Here is a 12,276-nt window from a genome sequence, read left to right on the forward strand (position 1 = left end):
TCAATAAGCACTGTACTCAAGATTGAGTTCTGCAATATTAGAACATTCAGGGGTTGTAGCTTCTAAACCTCTCTATTCGGAAGTTCATAAGCATTGTATAGACCGATGACAACCATAATGATACAAAAGCTCAATTTTATATGCAATACTGATCAGCATTAAAGGAGGACGAAGCCTTTGATAGGTGAGCTCTACAATGCTAGAATATTGTGGGCTTTATAGGTTATAAGCCTCTCTACTCCGAAGTTCAGAGCATTTGCATAGGCGTTGGGTCAAGCTTTCCCAAGATTGTTTAGCATTGTATAGGCCGATGACAACCATAATGATACAAAAGCTCAATTTTATATGCAATACTGATCAGCATTAAAGGAGGACGAAACCTTTGATAGGTGAGCTCTACAATGCTAGAATACTGTGGGCTTTATAGGTTATAAGCCTCTCTACTCCAAAGTTCATGAGCATTTGTATAGACGTTGGGTCAAGCTTTCCCAAGATTGTTTGAAGTAGTCAAGCCAAGCAAACCACTTACCAAAGGATCCATCCTCCTTTAATGCTAATCATTATTGCATATAACATAGAGGTTATGCATCATTTGAATATCATAAAGCTCACCTATCAGAACACTCGTCCTCCTTTAATGATAATCATTGTGGCATATAAAATGGCAGTTATGTATTATTTGATTATCATCAATGTCTCGTGACCCCATACATTTCAACACCGAAAGTCCAAAACTTTTAACCGTTTTTGTCCACATACCTTCCCAGATGGGAGGAAGAAATCTGGAACTATTTTCATCCCTCTTTAATTTATTTTGACCTATCGTAGAACAACAGGTATGTGTCATTCGGTCAGCTAGGTTGAATTTTGAGTCTTGACCAGGCAGCTGTTATGGATCTATCTTCCTGTACCTAAAACACAATCTGAAACACAACCATTGAAAATAAATTAGCATACAACATACCCACTTAGGTTCTATAGGATAACTGGTGCTCAATCCATCTTGTGGACCCCTTGGCTGAAGAGATGAAGCATGGTTATCAACAAGCCTGGCATGCGGCCAAAATCAACATGATCAATGTCACTCACCGTTTATTGCACCTTTCTCATATTGATTATTGATATGGTTAAAATTCATGGGTCCAGCATATTAGTTTTCGCTCCAGCTTATTAGTCTGTTCTCGCCCAGTAACTAAATTACAGGATGAAACCCAGATAAGATATGAGTGGACGAAACCCCTGGAATGAAACCCTTCAGGGAGAAACCTCAACAAAGAAAATACAAGTATGCTGATTGATAATCATTCTAGGAACAAATAATAAGGCCAACCAGGTTCCAAGTTGATCATGGTAATAACTACGGAGTAGTTGGAGTACCTTCATAGTACATTTTGCAAGGTCTCCAGTGAAAAGAATCCCCTTTTAACTTGCAACATCACTCTGGTTATATCACTAACATATTAAATATATGGCAAGATATTCCTGTTTTGAAAGATCTGGCTTTTTCTTTATGAGCGTATATTCTTTTTTTGAGGGATAAGGGCCATAACAAAATCATATGATTGCTATTCACCATGCTGTTAGTGATAAAGTTGGGCTCAGGAAGCACTCGGGAATGACTTGGAAAAGCCAGAGAGCAAGAGTATAACTCAAGGTGAGGAAAAAAACCACAAACAAAATATTCAAAATACTTGAACTTCCACCCAAAAAATAAGATACATTTCATTGCGTGATAAAGTCCACTTCATAGCCAACCAAACAAACCTAAATGCATGTAAAACTGCTAGTATTAAGTAGGAAAATGTGCAATCTTACACACGCTTCACACAGTTTATTGTAATTCATATAGGCTTCAAATAATTGATTGTACTTCCAAATCTATGGATGATGACTATTCACGTGAATAATTCAAACATGTGCAAAAAAAATGTGTAGACACTGCCCATCATGAGTGCCAATTATTAACTCTATTCTCTTGTGCACATCTGCAACTGTACTCATGAATGAGAACCAGCAGCTACTATCACTGCATCTGAAGGTCCTACTGACTTAATGTCTAGCCAATTTGTGTTCCTGATTCCTGAATGTTGACTCCTATATCTCAACAATGCAATCTTCTGTTGGATCAACTTTCTAACTTGATGAGATAAGCACTCTTGGTCCGTGATGATATTAAGAGTTTTTTTAATCTTGATTCATTAGATTGACAAAAGAAATGAATGAATTAAAATCATAGATAATTAATATATTATACCTTAAAAAATCCAGCTTTTCAACTGTTTATTGTGGAATAGAAGGTACTAGTGGATAGACAGATCCAATTTATGCCCAAGGGGTTAACTCAACCAGTTGTCACCAATGTCACAGAGCATTTGGCTAGTTCCATGCCAGCAGGTGTCCAGTTCAAACCCCCCCTTGGGTGTGGTACACTACCCTATGCCTAAAGGTTTACTAGGGATGCCATCCACAAATATGGGGAAGAATCCTTTGGGTTTCCCCGCAAGGCTTTCCTCAAGGAAAATAAAGATAGGTTACAACTTGAGGCAGTCCACCTTTCCATACCTACCACAAATAATCCAGATTCAGAAAGGACTAATCCCAATATTAGAAAAGAATTCTAGTCCTCTAAAAGGGGCTTCACTGAGCTACTTAGCTGGATCGACTCCCAGGGGACAATAGCCTTAGGCCTGTGTGTTTTCCCACAAAAGTTTGTCCCTGATATGCAGCATTCATGAAGACCTCCTTGCAACATCTTCCAGGTGGCTGCCTTAAAAGTTAAAACTGTGTGCCACCCTCCCTTCCTGCTGCTGCAAGCAGTACAGTCAAGGAAGAAGTGTTGTGTGATTTCTAGCTCCTTGGTGCTGCGAACCTGGCAAGTACTGCTATTCCACTCCTTGGGCTCTGTCCATCTCCCTATCTCTCATATAGTATGTGCAAACCTGTCCTGAATTGGACCAAGGGATGCTTCTTGCTCCAGGGGACATCAAGTTTAGGGTATTCTCGCATGCCCCATTGTTCACTGTTTATTCTGCCAACACAAGGAACATCGTTGTAGTATAAATAGAAAAGGCTCTATTAACAATAGTGCACAGGCCCCATAAGTATAAATAGAAAAGGCTCTATTAACAAAAGTGCACAGGCCCCATAAGTATCTTCTCGAAATTATAGAATAAAAGACCACCTGCTTTTGCATCAATCAATGCTGTTGAAGCATTTAAGCAAGAATGACTCTGTTCTTATTGCATCACATATCACAGTAACATTATGGACCTAATGGATCACAGGAACTAGTGAGCTAGGATGCAAGATTGATAATTTGTTAGGGAAGCATTTTGGGTCACAGGTTATTTTCAGCAATATTTTGTGATGTTTGTTTTCTCTTGTATCTCAGTCTAGTAGCACAGCCTCTTCCTCTACTCGGAGAGCATTTTTGTTGAATTCTGGAAATTGAAGACATCAGAAAGTTGAAAATGTAACTACTTTTGTTTTCTTAATGAAAGATAGTTGTTTTTTTTCTCGTGAAAAAAAAAAGTATGATCTCAGCTGTGTTATAAGAATGAAATACTCGTTATTAAAACAAACCTTACTATAACTGTTTTGCATATAAGGTCTGCAATAGAGAATTATTGCTTTGAGTGTTACATTAATTTCAAACAAGAATTATTCAGATATTATTGTATCACATATCATTCAAACCGTTTCACCTAATAGGGAGTAGGTATTAGAAAACTATGATGAAACTAAAACCAAAATATGAAGTGTGCAAGATTTTGATGATTAGTCGAACCTCAGAAATCCTTAAACAGAAACACCTGGAATCGATTAGTTTTCAAACTAGTTCAGCCAATTAATGGAAAGATTAGATAATTTTCCTTTCATTTTATGGCTCATATGACAAATAAAAAGCATAAATTAATTGTTTACTTCTTTGCTGTTTCAAAACTAGCAAAATTCTAGAATCTGATATTTAAGGCTATCAAGCCATCTTCCAAAATTGAAATGCCCACCTAAGTGAGACTTTCCAACCTGGAAAGCAACATTGTTAAGACCTCAGTGTACTAAGGTTAGGAACACAACCATCCAATAGCTGTGGCAGCAATCTAGCATAAGTTAAGCCAAAAGGAAAGATTCATGATATAATTCAATATTTACTGACACAACGGTAACCAAGAAACTACCTGTGACATAAAATCATAGAGACCCAAATAAATTACTCTGCAGATTCCGATTTTTTTTTCTCGATCTCAGCTTTGAGGATGTTCAGTTGCTCCTCCAGCCTTTCTTGTTTTTGCATGCCTTTATCCAGATTACTCATTACTTTTTCAAAAGTGGCATCCATCTGAGAGCTGAAATGATTAATCTGATCTTTCAAATAATGATACTCGGCCACAACATCCTGGTTCTGCTGCTGCAAAGATATTATTGTGTTCTTTTGATTCAGATTGATGCCCCTCAAATCCTCAATTGTATGCCGAGCTTCTTCTACAGCTTTCGTGTAGCCAAAAAATGTTTTATTTGTAAGATAAAATTGAGTCTTTAATTTGTTGTAATCCATGTCCCTCTGCCGCTCATTTTGTTTGCCCATCTGCAAAGATAAAATCACGTTATCTCTCTGTTGCACCTGTTGCGATAACTGTTCAATCCGTTGATTAGCTGCTCTTATAATTGACTCCTTTTCACTCTCATTCACTGCTTCAGCCTTCCGCGCATATTCAATTATATGCTGCATGCAAAAGCCAACACTCAAAGGAACATCTTCATCTATCTCCATCTTCGTAGCATTGCCAGAATGGGATGGGCCTTGATTCAACATTGGAAATAGATGCTCTACTGAAGAGTGTCTCTGGAGATAGTTAGCTGGATTCCCTACCATATCTTTCTCAAATTTTGCCATTACCATTTCTTCTGAATTGGATCTTTGCAGGTGGTTAGCTAGACTCATAGCCATACTTCTCTCAATCTCTGACATCATTTCTCCCGCTGAACTGGTATTTTCAAGCATGGGTGCATGATTCAGCATCATACCTTTCCCCATTTCCATAAATTGTTCTGCAGACATGCAGTTCTCAAGCTGCGCAGAGGCCGACATCGTACCATTCTCAAATTCTGATAATGGGTGTTCTATCACTGTGGCCTTTTCAGTATTGGGATCCGGATTCAACATTATACCTTTCTCAATTTCTGATAACCGATGTTCTTCTAAAGCAGGTCCAACCTGATGAGCATCCTCAGACAATACTGCAACAGGTCCTCCAATTAAATGAACATCCTCAGACGATATAGTGGCGGGTCCTCCAACCAGATGGGGTCCTCCAACCAAATGGGCATCCTCGGACGATACTGCAATGGATTCTCCAGCAAGATGGGCATCCTCAGACGATACTGTAATGGGATCTCGACCCAGATGAGCATCCCCAGGCAATACTCCCACAGGTTCTTCAACCAGTTGGGCATCTTCAGACGATGCTCTAACGGGTTCATCCACCTTCTCACTCTCTGTCTGCGATTTTCTAGCATGCCCACTTCCTTCGTCGGATTCTTTGGTTTCCGTACCATTTACACTGCAAGCCGGAGCGTTGCTCTTTAAAATATCTTCCCCTTCCTTCTCCATTTCGTCCCTAGAGCTTTCACTTTCTTCATTATCTTCCGCCTCTTGCCGTAACCCTGCCTCATCTATCTGCTTACTAACATTTTCCGCGTTTCCGAGATTTTGCTGTGAATCCTCGCCCTGGTTCTGATCATCAATCACTCCGCCCTCTTGCATATCTGTATTGTTGTCGACATTGACACCAACCAAATCCTCAAGGGCTTTTGTCTTCACAGCAGAATCTTCCTCTTCCAAGCCCAACCCCAACTCACTGTCGTCAAATAGCTTTGGCCGCTGGAACTTAATCAACTGCTGAAAATGGGAGGCATAATAGAACTTTTCCAAGGCTTTTCCCTGCAAGAGCTCTTTTTCAGCCCGGGACCAAATCAGAGTAGCCCAATCAATATTCGCCTCATCTTTCAAAGCAGACTCAACAAGACCCACCATTTCCTCTGTGGTCAAACATGGGTCGTCACAGGGACAAACCCTGCTAGATATAAAAAACAGAACACACCTAACAGCCTCATCACTACAATTCTCGATTGGGTATCCAGGAGTGACCTTGGAGTCCGGTACTTCAAGGGAGTTTTTCTCCTTTTTGTAATGTATTATCAGGGCCCTGGCCAAATCAGACCTGGAAACCTTAATCCTGAAGCTCTTAACAAAACTACAATGAGAACTTTGGTCATATGTCATTACCAGCTGGGCTAACTCATCTGACCTAAGGTCTGAATCAATGTCCAAATTGGCAAATTCCCATAAACCCAATTTCTTAAAAACCCCTTCGTGCTTAGACATATCTGTCAAGTGGGGGTTAGTAGTAACGGGGATTGGCTGCATGGTTTCCTTGAGATCATCAGCATCTTTGGCTTTCAGGGATAACATTCGCTTACCTTTTTTGCCCTTCTTCTTGCTTGAGCTCGATACGATGTTGATGGGGTGACTGTTGTCGTCATTCTTGTTCAGCCTTGGTGGGGAGATGAAGCGAACTTCCTCATGATCACTGCTGCTCTCTGGGCTTTTCTTCGTACCCTCCTCCTCTTCCGGCTCCGGCTCCGGCTCCTGCTCCTGTTCCTGCTCCGGCTCCGGTTCTGGCTCCTGCTCTTTCTTCTTCTTCTGATTAGCTTGCTGCTGTGGCTTCCTCTTCCTCTTGAGAGGCATTGTGAAAACCAGGAAAAACACCCAGCAACTGAAGAATTTTCGCTCCTCTTCTTCGCTTTGCTTTATGTTATCGCTTTCTGGCTATCATCCCAATATTTAAAAATGCTTCGGATTCCACGGGCTGATTGATATATGACCGGATCCCAAAATAGATGGATGATCTTTAGCGGTAAACCCTGCTAAGCTCACCTGATTAGGGTTATGATTCAATTTCATGAGGATGGAAACCTGCCATTTTTTTTATTTTTCAATAGCATTTGTGTGATGTTCAGATTTTTTTAAAGATGTTCTCCTCTTTTTGGAGCGAGTGGGGTCAGACGATTATTAAGTAGTGCCAAATCGGATTTATATGGGTAAAGCAGAATCTAAGATGTGGGTTAATATCGGTAAATTTTTATCAATTAATTAATATGGTTTTAGGTTTGTAAGTGACTTGGTAAAATTAATTTTTTTAATTTAAAAGAAAATGGAGTTATTTTAAATATTTGTGTTAGTCTGGAGCTTTATTATTATTATTATTATTTTTATTTTTTTAAAAGACTAATTTCTATTAATATATATAATATATTACTAATATTATTATATATTAATATCAAGACTATATTATTAATATATATTATATTTAATAAATAATTAAATAAATAAATTACCTGACTATATTATTAATATATAATAATAAATAATTTAATTAAATTAAATAAATTACCTTTTCTAACTAACCATTTAAATTATTTATTTAATTTATATATTTTTAACCCTAATTTTATGATTTTAATTTATATATATATATATTAATATTCCAACCCTAATCCTCTTTGGTTAGACGAAGACCCTACTCTGGCTAGCAAGTATAAAAGGAACTCTGAAGATCTCGGGGAAAATTTGTTTGGGTCGGAGCTAGTCAAGCTCAATTTGTTTGGGTCGGAGCTAGTCAAGCTCTGTAGTGCTCAGGATCTCATAATTTGCAACGGTCTAAAGAAGTGGCCCAATTCTAGCAAGATGACCTGCATCCATGGACTTGGTAGCAGCGTGGTAGACTACATTATTTCCGATCTCCCATTATACAACGAAATAATAAATTTTGACATCTTAAACGACCACGAACCTGACTCTGATCATAGGCCTTTACTTATAACTCTCAATTTTGTCATGCATAGAGTTCCCATAGAAAATAATACTTATAGCCAAAAGAACTTAATATTTGATAGAAATAAAAATGATCTCTTTCTAAATGAATTAAAAACTAATTTGCTTCCTTTATCTAATATAGACAACATAGAAGACCTCTATCATAATTTTACTACAACCCTTTCATATTCTATTAACAAGTTCTCAATTGAAGTTTCAAATAATAAAAGAAATAGCAAAACCAATCCATGGTATGACAAAGATTGTAAAAGTGCAAGGAGAGCAATTAAGGAAGCCGTTGATGAATATCTTAAAATGGACAAGATAAAAATATACAAAGCCCTAACTAAAAGGAAAAAGAGGCAGTACATTCGTCAAAGACAAGAGAATCTCTTACACCTCTCTAAGGTAGCTCCTAAGAAATTTTGGAGGCAGATTCTAACTAGGAAGACTCAGGATAATAATAAAATTGCTCTTCACGATTGGAATTCCTATCTTAAAAAGCTTTATGAATCTCCAAATGTCATGGATAATTTGGAAACCCTTCTCACAACGAAAGGAGTTTTCTCTTTAGAAGACATTAAGTTTGGGGTTAATCGCCTCGCTAATGGGAAAGCTAAGGACATTGAAGGTTACCAAGCGGAAATCTTAAAAATTGGAGGTCCTGTCCTCATCCCCCACATCCACAAGCTTTTCAATCAAGCAGTCAAGCAAGGGTTCCCTAAACCTTAGACTGAGAGCCTCATTATCCCTATTTTTAAAAGTGGGGATACAAATAACCCCTCTAATTATCGAACAATTATGATCAGCCCTCTCTTAGCCAAGTTATATGGTAGTATTTTGGAAAAGAAGTTAAGCATATGGCTTGAAAGTGAAGGTAAGCGGGCTAAAGGCCAAGCAGGTTTCAGAAGGCATCACTCAACAATAGACCACCTTGTTACGCTTAGGATCATTGCAGAGGAATGTCGTAATGATAAATCCAATTTATTTTGTTGCTTTGTGGACTTTAGAAAGGCTTTCGATACAGTTCCTAGATACAACCTTTGGAATAGATTAGAAGAGCTAAAGGTTCCTCTCGAGTTGAGAGTTGTCGCTATAAGGTTATACGCGAATGTAATTGCCAAGCTAAAGAGCGATGAAGGGTGGTCGAAAGATATTAAGTGTAACATCGGAGTTAAACAAGGTTGCCCCCTCTCCCCTACCCTATTTGGCATTTACATCGATAAGCTCGAAGGCTATTTAGAGGAAGCAGGATGTGATGGCACGATCTTAGCTGGGATAGTCATCATCCTTCTTCTTTATGCTGATGATATTGTTCTTTTGGCAAGGTTCCCATCTGATCTTAATAAGCAACTCAGGCTTCTTAAGGATTTCTGCTCTACCATGGGTATGACTGTTAACACTGACAAAATAAAAGTTATGATTATCAAATCCAAGAAGGACACTTACACTAATTTTATGTATGACAATAATAACTTGGAGGAAGTGTATTCTTACAAGTACCTAGAAATTGATATTCATCACAAGCTCAACTGGAACCATAGCATTGAGAAAAGGATTAATGGGGGGTGGAAAGCTTACTTTGGTCTTGAAAATAATTGTAAAATAGCAAACCTTGTAATGTGGGATAAAAAGAAGTTCCTCTTTGAAACTTTAGTCACTCCTGTTATCTTATATGGCTGTGAGGTTTGGGGTTGCAGCATCTCCAGAGAATCATGGAGAAAGATTGAGCAAATCCAGAAGCGTTTTATAACTTATAACCTGAAAATTAAAAGTAATACACCCTATCCTATTCTCCTTATAGAAGCAGGTCTTTCCCCTATTGAGAGCCTAGCTATGCTTAGGTTTCTGTTGTACAAGCACAAAATCAGTAACATAGACGATCATAGACTTCCTAAGCTAGCTTTAAATTCTAGCCAAAACCACCTAAGGCTCAATCGAGGGTGGCATAAAGACACAAGGGCCTGGTTAAACTATTGGGAGATCAACGAAAATGATGCATTGCAAAACATAAATAACATTAAAGATATTGTTACTTCTAAGTTCAAAGAAAAAATGTGGTGTGAGAAAGACTTAGCGGCTAAAAGAAAATTAAGCTATTATAAGAAGGTCATCAACCCCACCCTAGAAGATCAAAAGTATCTCTCTATTTTAACTAGCTCAAAGAAGAAAATTAATATAGCAAAGATTAGAACAAATTCTCATGAGCTCCATAGTGAAACAGGTCGTTGGGCAGTTCCTAAAACGCCATGGACGGAAAGGATCTGCCATATATGTGAGAATAGGAACATCGAGGATGAAACCCACTTCCTCTTAGAGTGCCCCGCGTATAACCACATTAGATCTCAGTTTCACAATCTTTGTTACAATACTGACCTTCTTAGCCTTTTACAATGTCAAAATTATAGTGAGCTCGAGAGGCTTCTCTCCAAGCTTTTTGAGCATAGGAATAAAATCTTAAATCAAAATAGATAATTTGTTTCTTTAGGTCCGATAGACCATTATTTGGTCTCAGCGGACGTTAACCATCATCATCATCATCACATATGTGAGATTATTAATAAATTACTTTTATTCTCGTCCCTAACAACCTATTATTATAATTTTAATTAAAATATATATAAAATATTAACAATAATTATTAAACAATTTAAATAAATAAGTAAATTATCTTTTTAAACTAACCACTAAAAGTATTTTATTTATTATTTTTTAATCCTAACTTTTATCTTAATAACCTAATATCATAACTTTAATATATATATATATATATATATATATATATATATATTAATAAATTAATAAATAATTTGAATAAATAAATTAAATTAAGGTTTTTAAAACTAACCATTAAAAGTATTTTATTTATCTTTATATTTTTACCTAATTTAACTTATTTCCATAAATAATAATAATAATAATATTAAAAATAATAATAATATTAAATTAATAAATAATAATTTGACTACTAATATTATTAATATATTAATATCAAGACTATATTACTAATATAATATTAATTATATTTAATAAATAATTTAATTAAACAAAAGAAAAATTACCTATATTAAAACTATATTATTAATATATAATAATAAATAATTAAATTAAATTAAATAAATTACCTTTTCTAACTAACCATTTAAATTATTTTATTTATTTATATTTTTAACCTTAACTTTATGATTTTAATTAATATATATATATATATATATATATATATGATTATTAATAAATAAATTAATAAATTACTTTTTAAGCTAACCATTGAAATTATTCTCGTCCTTAACAACCTATTATATATACATATATATGTATTATATTAACAATAATTATTAAATAATTTAAATAAATAAGTAAATTATCTTCTTAAACTAACCACTAAAAGTATTTTATTTATTTTCAATCCTAACTTTTATCTTAATAATCTAATATTTTAACTTTAATATATATATATATATATATAAATAATTATTTATTAATTAATTAATTATTTTTTAAAACTAACCATTAAAAATATTTTATATATTAATATTAAAAATAATAATAATATTAAATTATTGAATAATAATTTGACCTCGGTTCTAAGGTCAAAATTAGCCATTGGAGTCTCTGCTCGGACTATTTAACATGCTAAGCTGGATCTGTTTCTTCAACTTGTCATGATGATGCCCACACTTGTTGGTTCGAAACGCGTCGACAAATGTCTGTCTACATGTGATTTACGCCGAAGTTATTCTTTCAACTTATTATATATTAATTTTTATTAATTTATATGATTTTAGGTTTGTACTTGACTTGGTAAAAGTAATTTTTTTAGTTTTAAAAAATGGAGTTATGATTAAAATTTTATTCATTTCAAATATTTTTGTTAGTTTGGAACTTAGTAAAAATGCTTTTATGTTGGTTTAATAGGTAGATGTAATGGTTATGAATAGAGAGTGGAAAGAGTGGTTTGTAAACTTTAGTAGTTCAAATAGTTGTATAGAAGTAGATCCATTACCTCATCGATCTCATATAACAATTTAATATCTAATTTCTTTGTGACAAATTAATTTTTTTTATTCTTTTAAATTAATAAAATTGATTTTTCCTGATCGAGGTGTTGAAAGTCGGGATGTTGGAGAACTAAGGGGGGGCTGCCTCCCATCACATTAGGGGGCAGGGGTGGTGGCATGGTCAACCCACCCCATGCAGCACACATGTGAACATCATTTACCGCTTTTCATTCATATGCCAAACAACACGATGCTCAAATGCTCTGAGATGAGAGACTTTGCTCTCTAGTTTTTCAATTATGTTTGGGCATCTCCTCCACAGCAGGTGGAATAATTCCCTTGGGCAACTCACTGTGGAAGTTTGTATTCGAAGGAAAATTCACAGAGTTGGGGTGTAGTCGG

The 12,276-nt window shown here is 35.7% G+C and overlaps 1 protein-coding gene across 1 annotated transcript; it reads right to left on the reverse strand.

Annotated features, from left to right (window-relative positions):
• Positions 1–3,798: 3,798 nt before the first annotated feature.
• LOC149162752 (uncharacterized) lies at positions 3,799–7,023 on the reverse strand. The gene has a single exon (XM_089437377.1). The coding sequence runs from the start codon at positions 6,746–6,748 to the stop codon at positions 4,211–4,213; it is 2,538 nt and encodes an 845-aa protein (XP_089293503.1). The 5' UTR covers positions 6,749–7,023; the 3' UTR covers positions 3,799–4,210.
• Positions 7,024–12,276: the final 5,253 nt, after the last annotated feature.

This window comes from Pinus tabuliformis, chromosome 5_2 (genome assembly GCF_031772625.1).
Source record: "Pinus tabuliformis cultivar Carrire ecotype Pingquan chromosome 5_2, CPIR1, whole genome shotgun sequence".
Taxonomy (NCBI): domain Eukaryota; kingdom Viridiplantae; phylum Streptophyta; class Pinopsida; order Pinales; family Pinaceae; genus Pinus; species Pinus tabuliformis.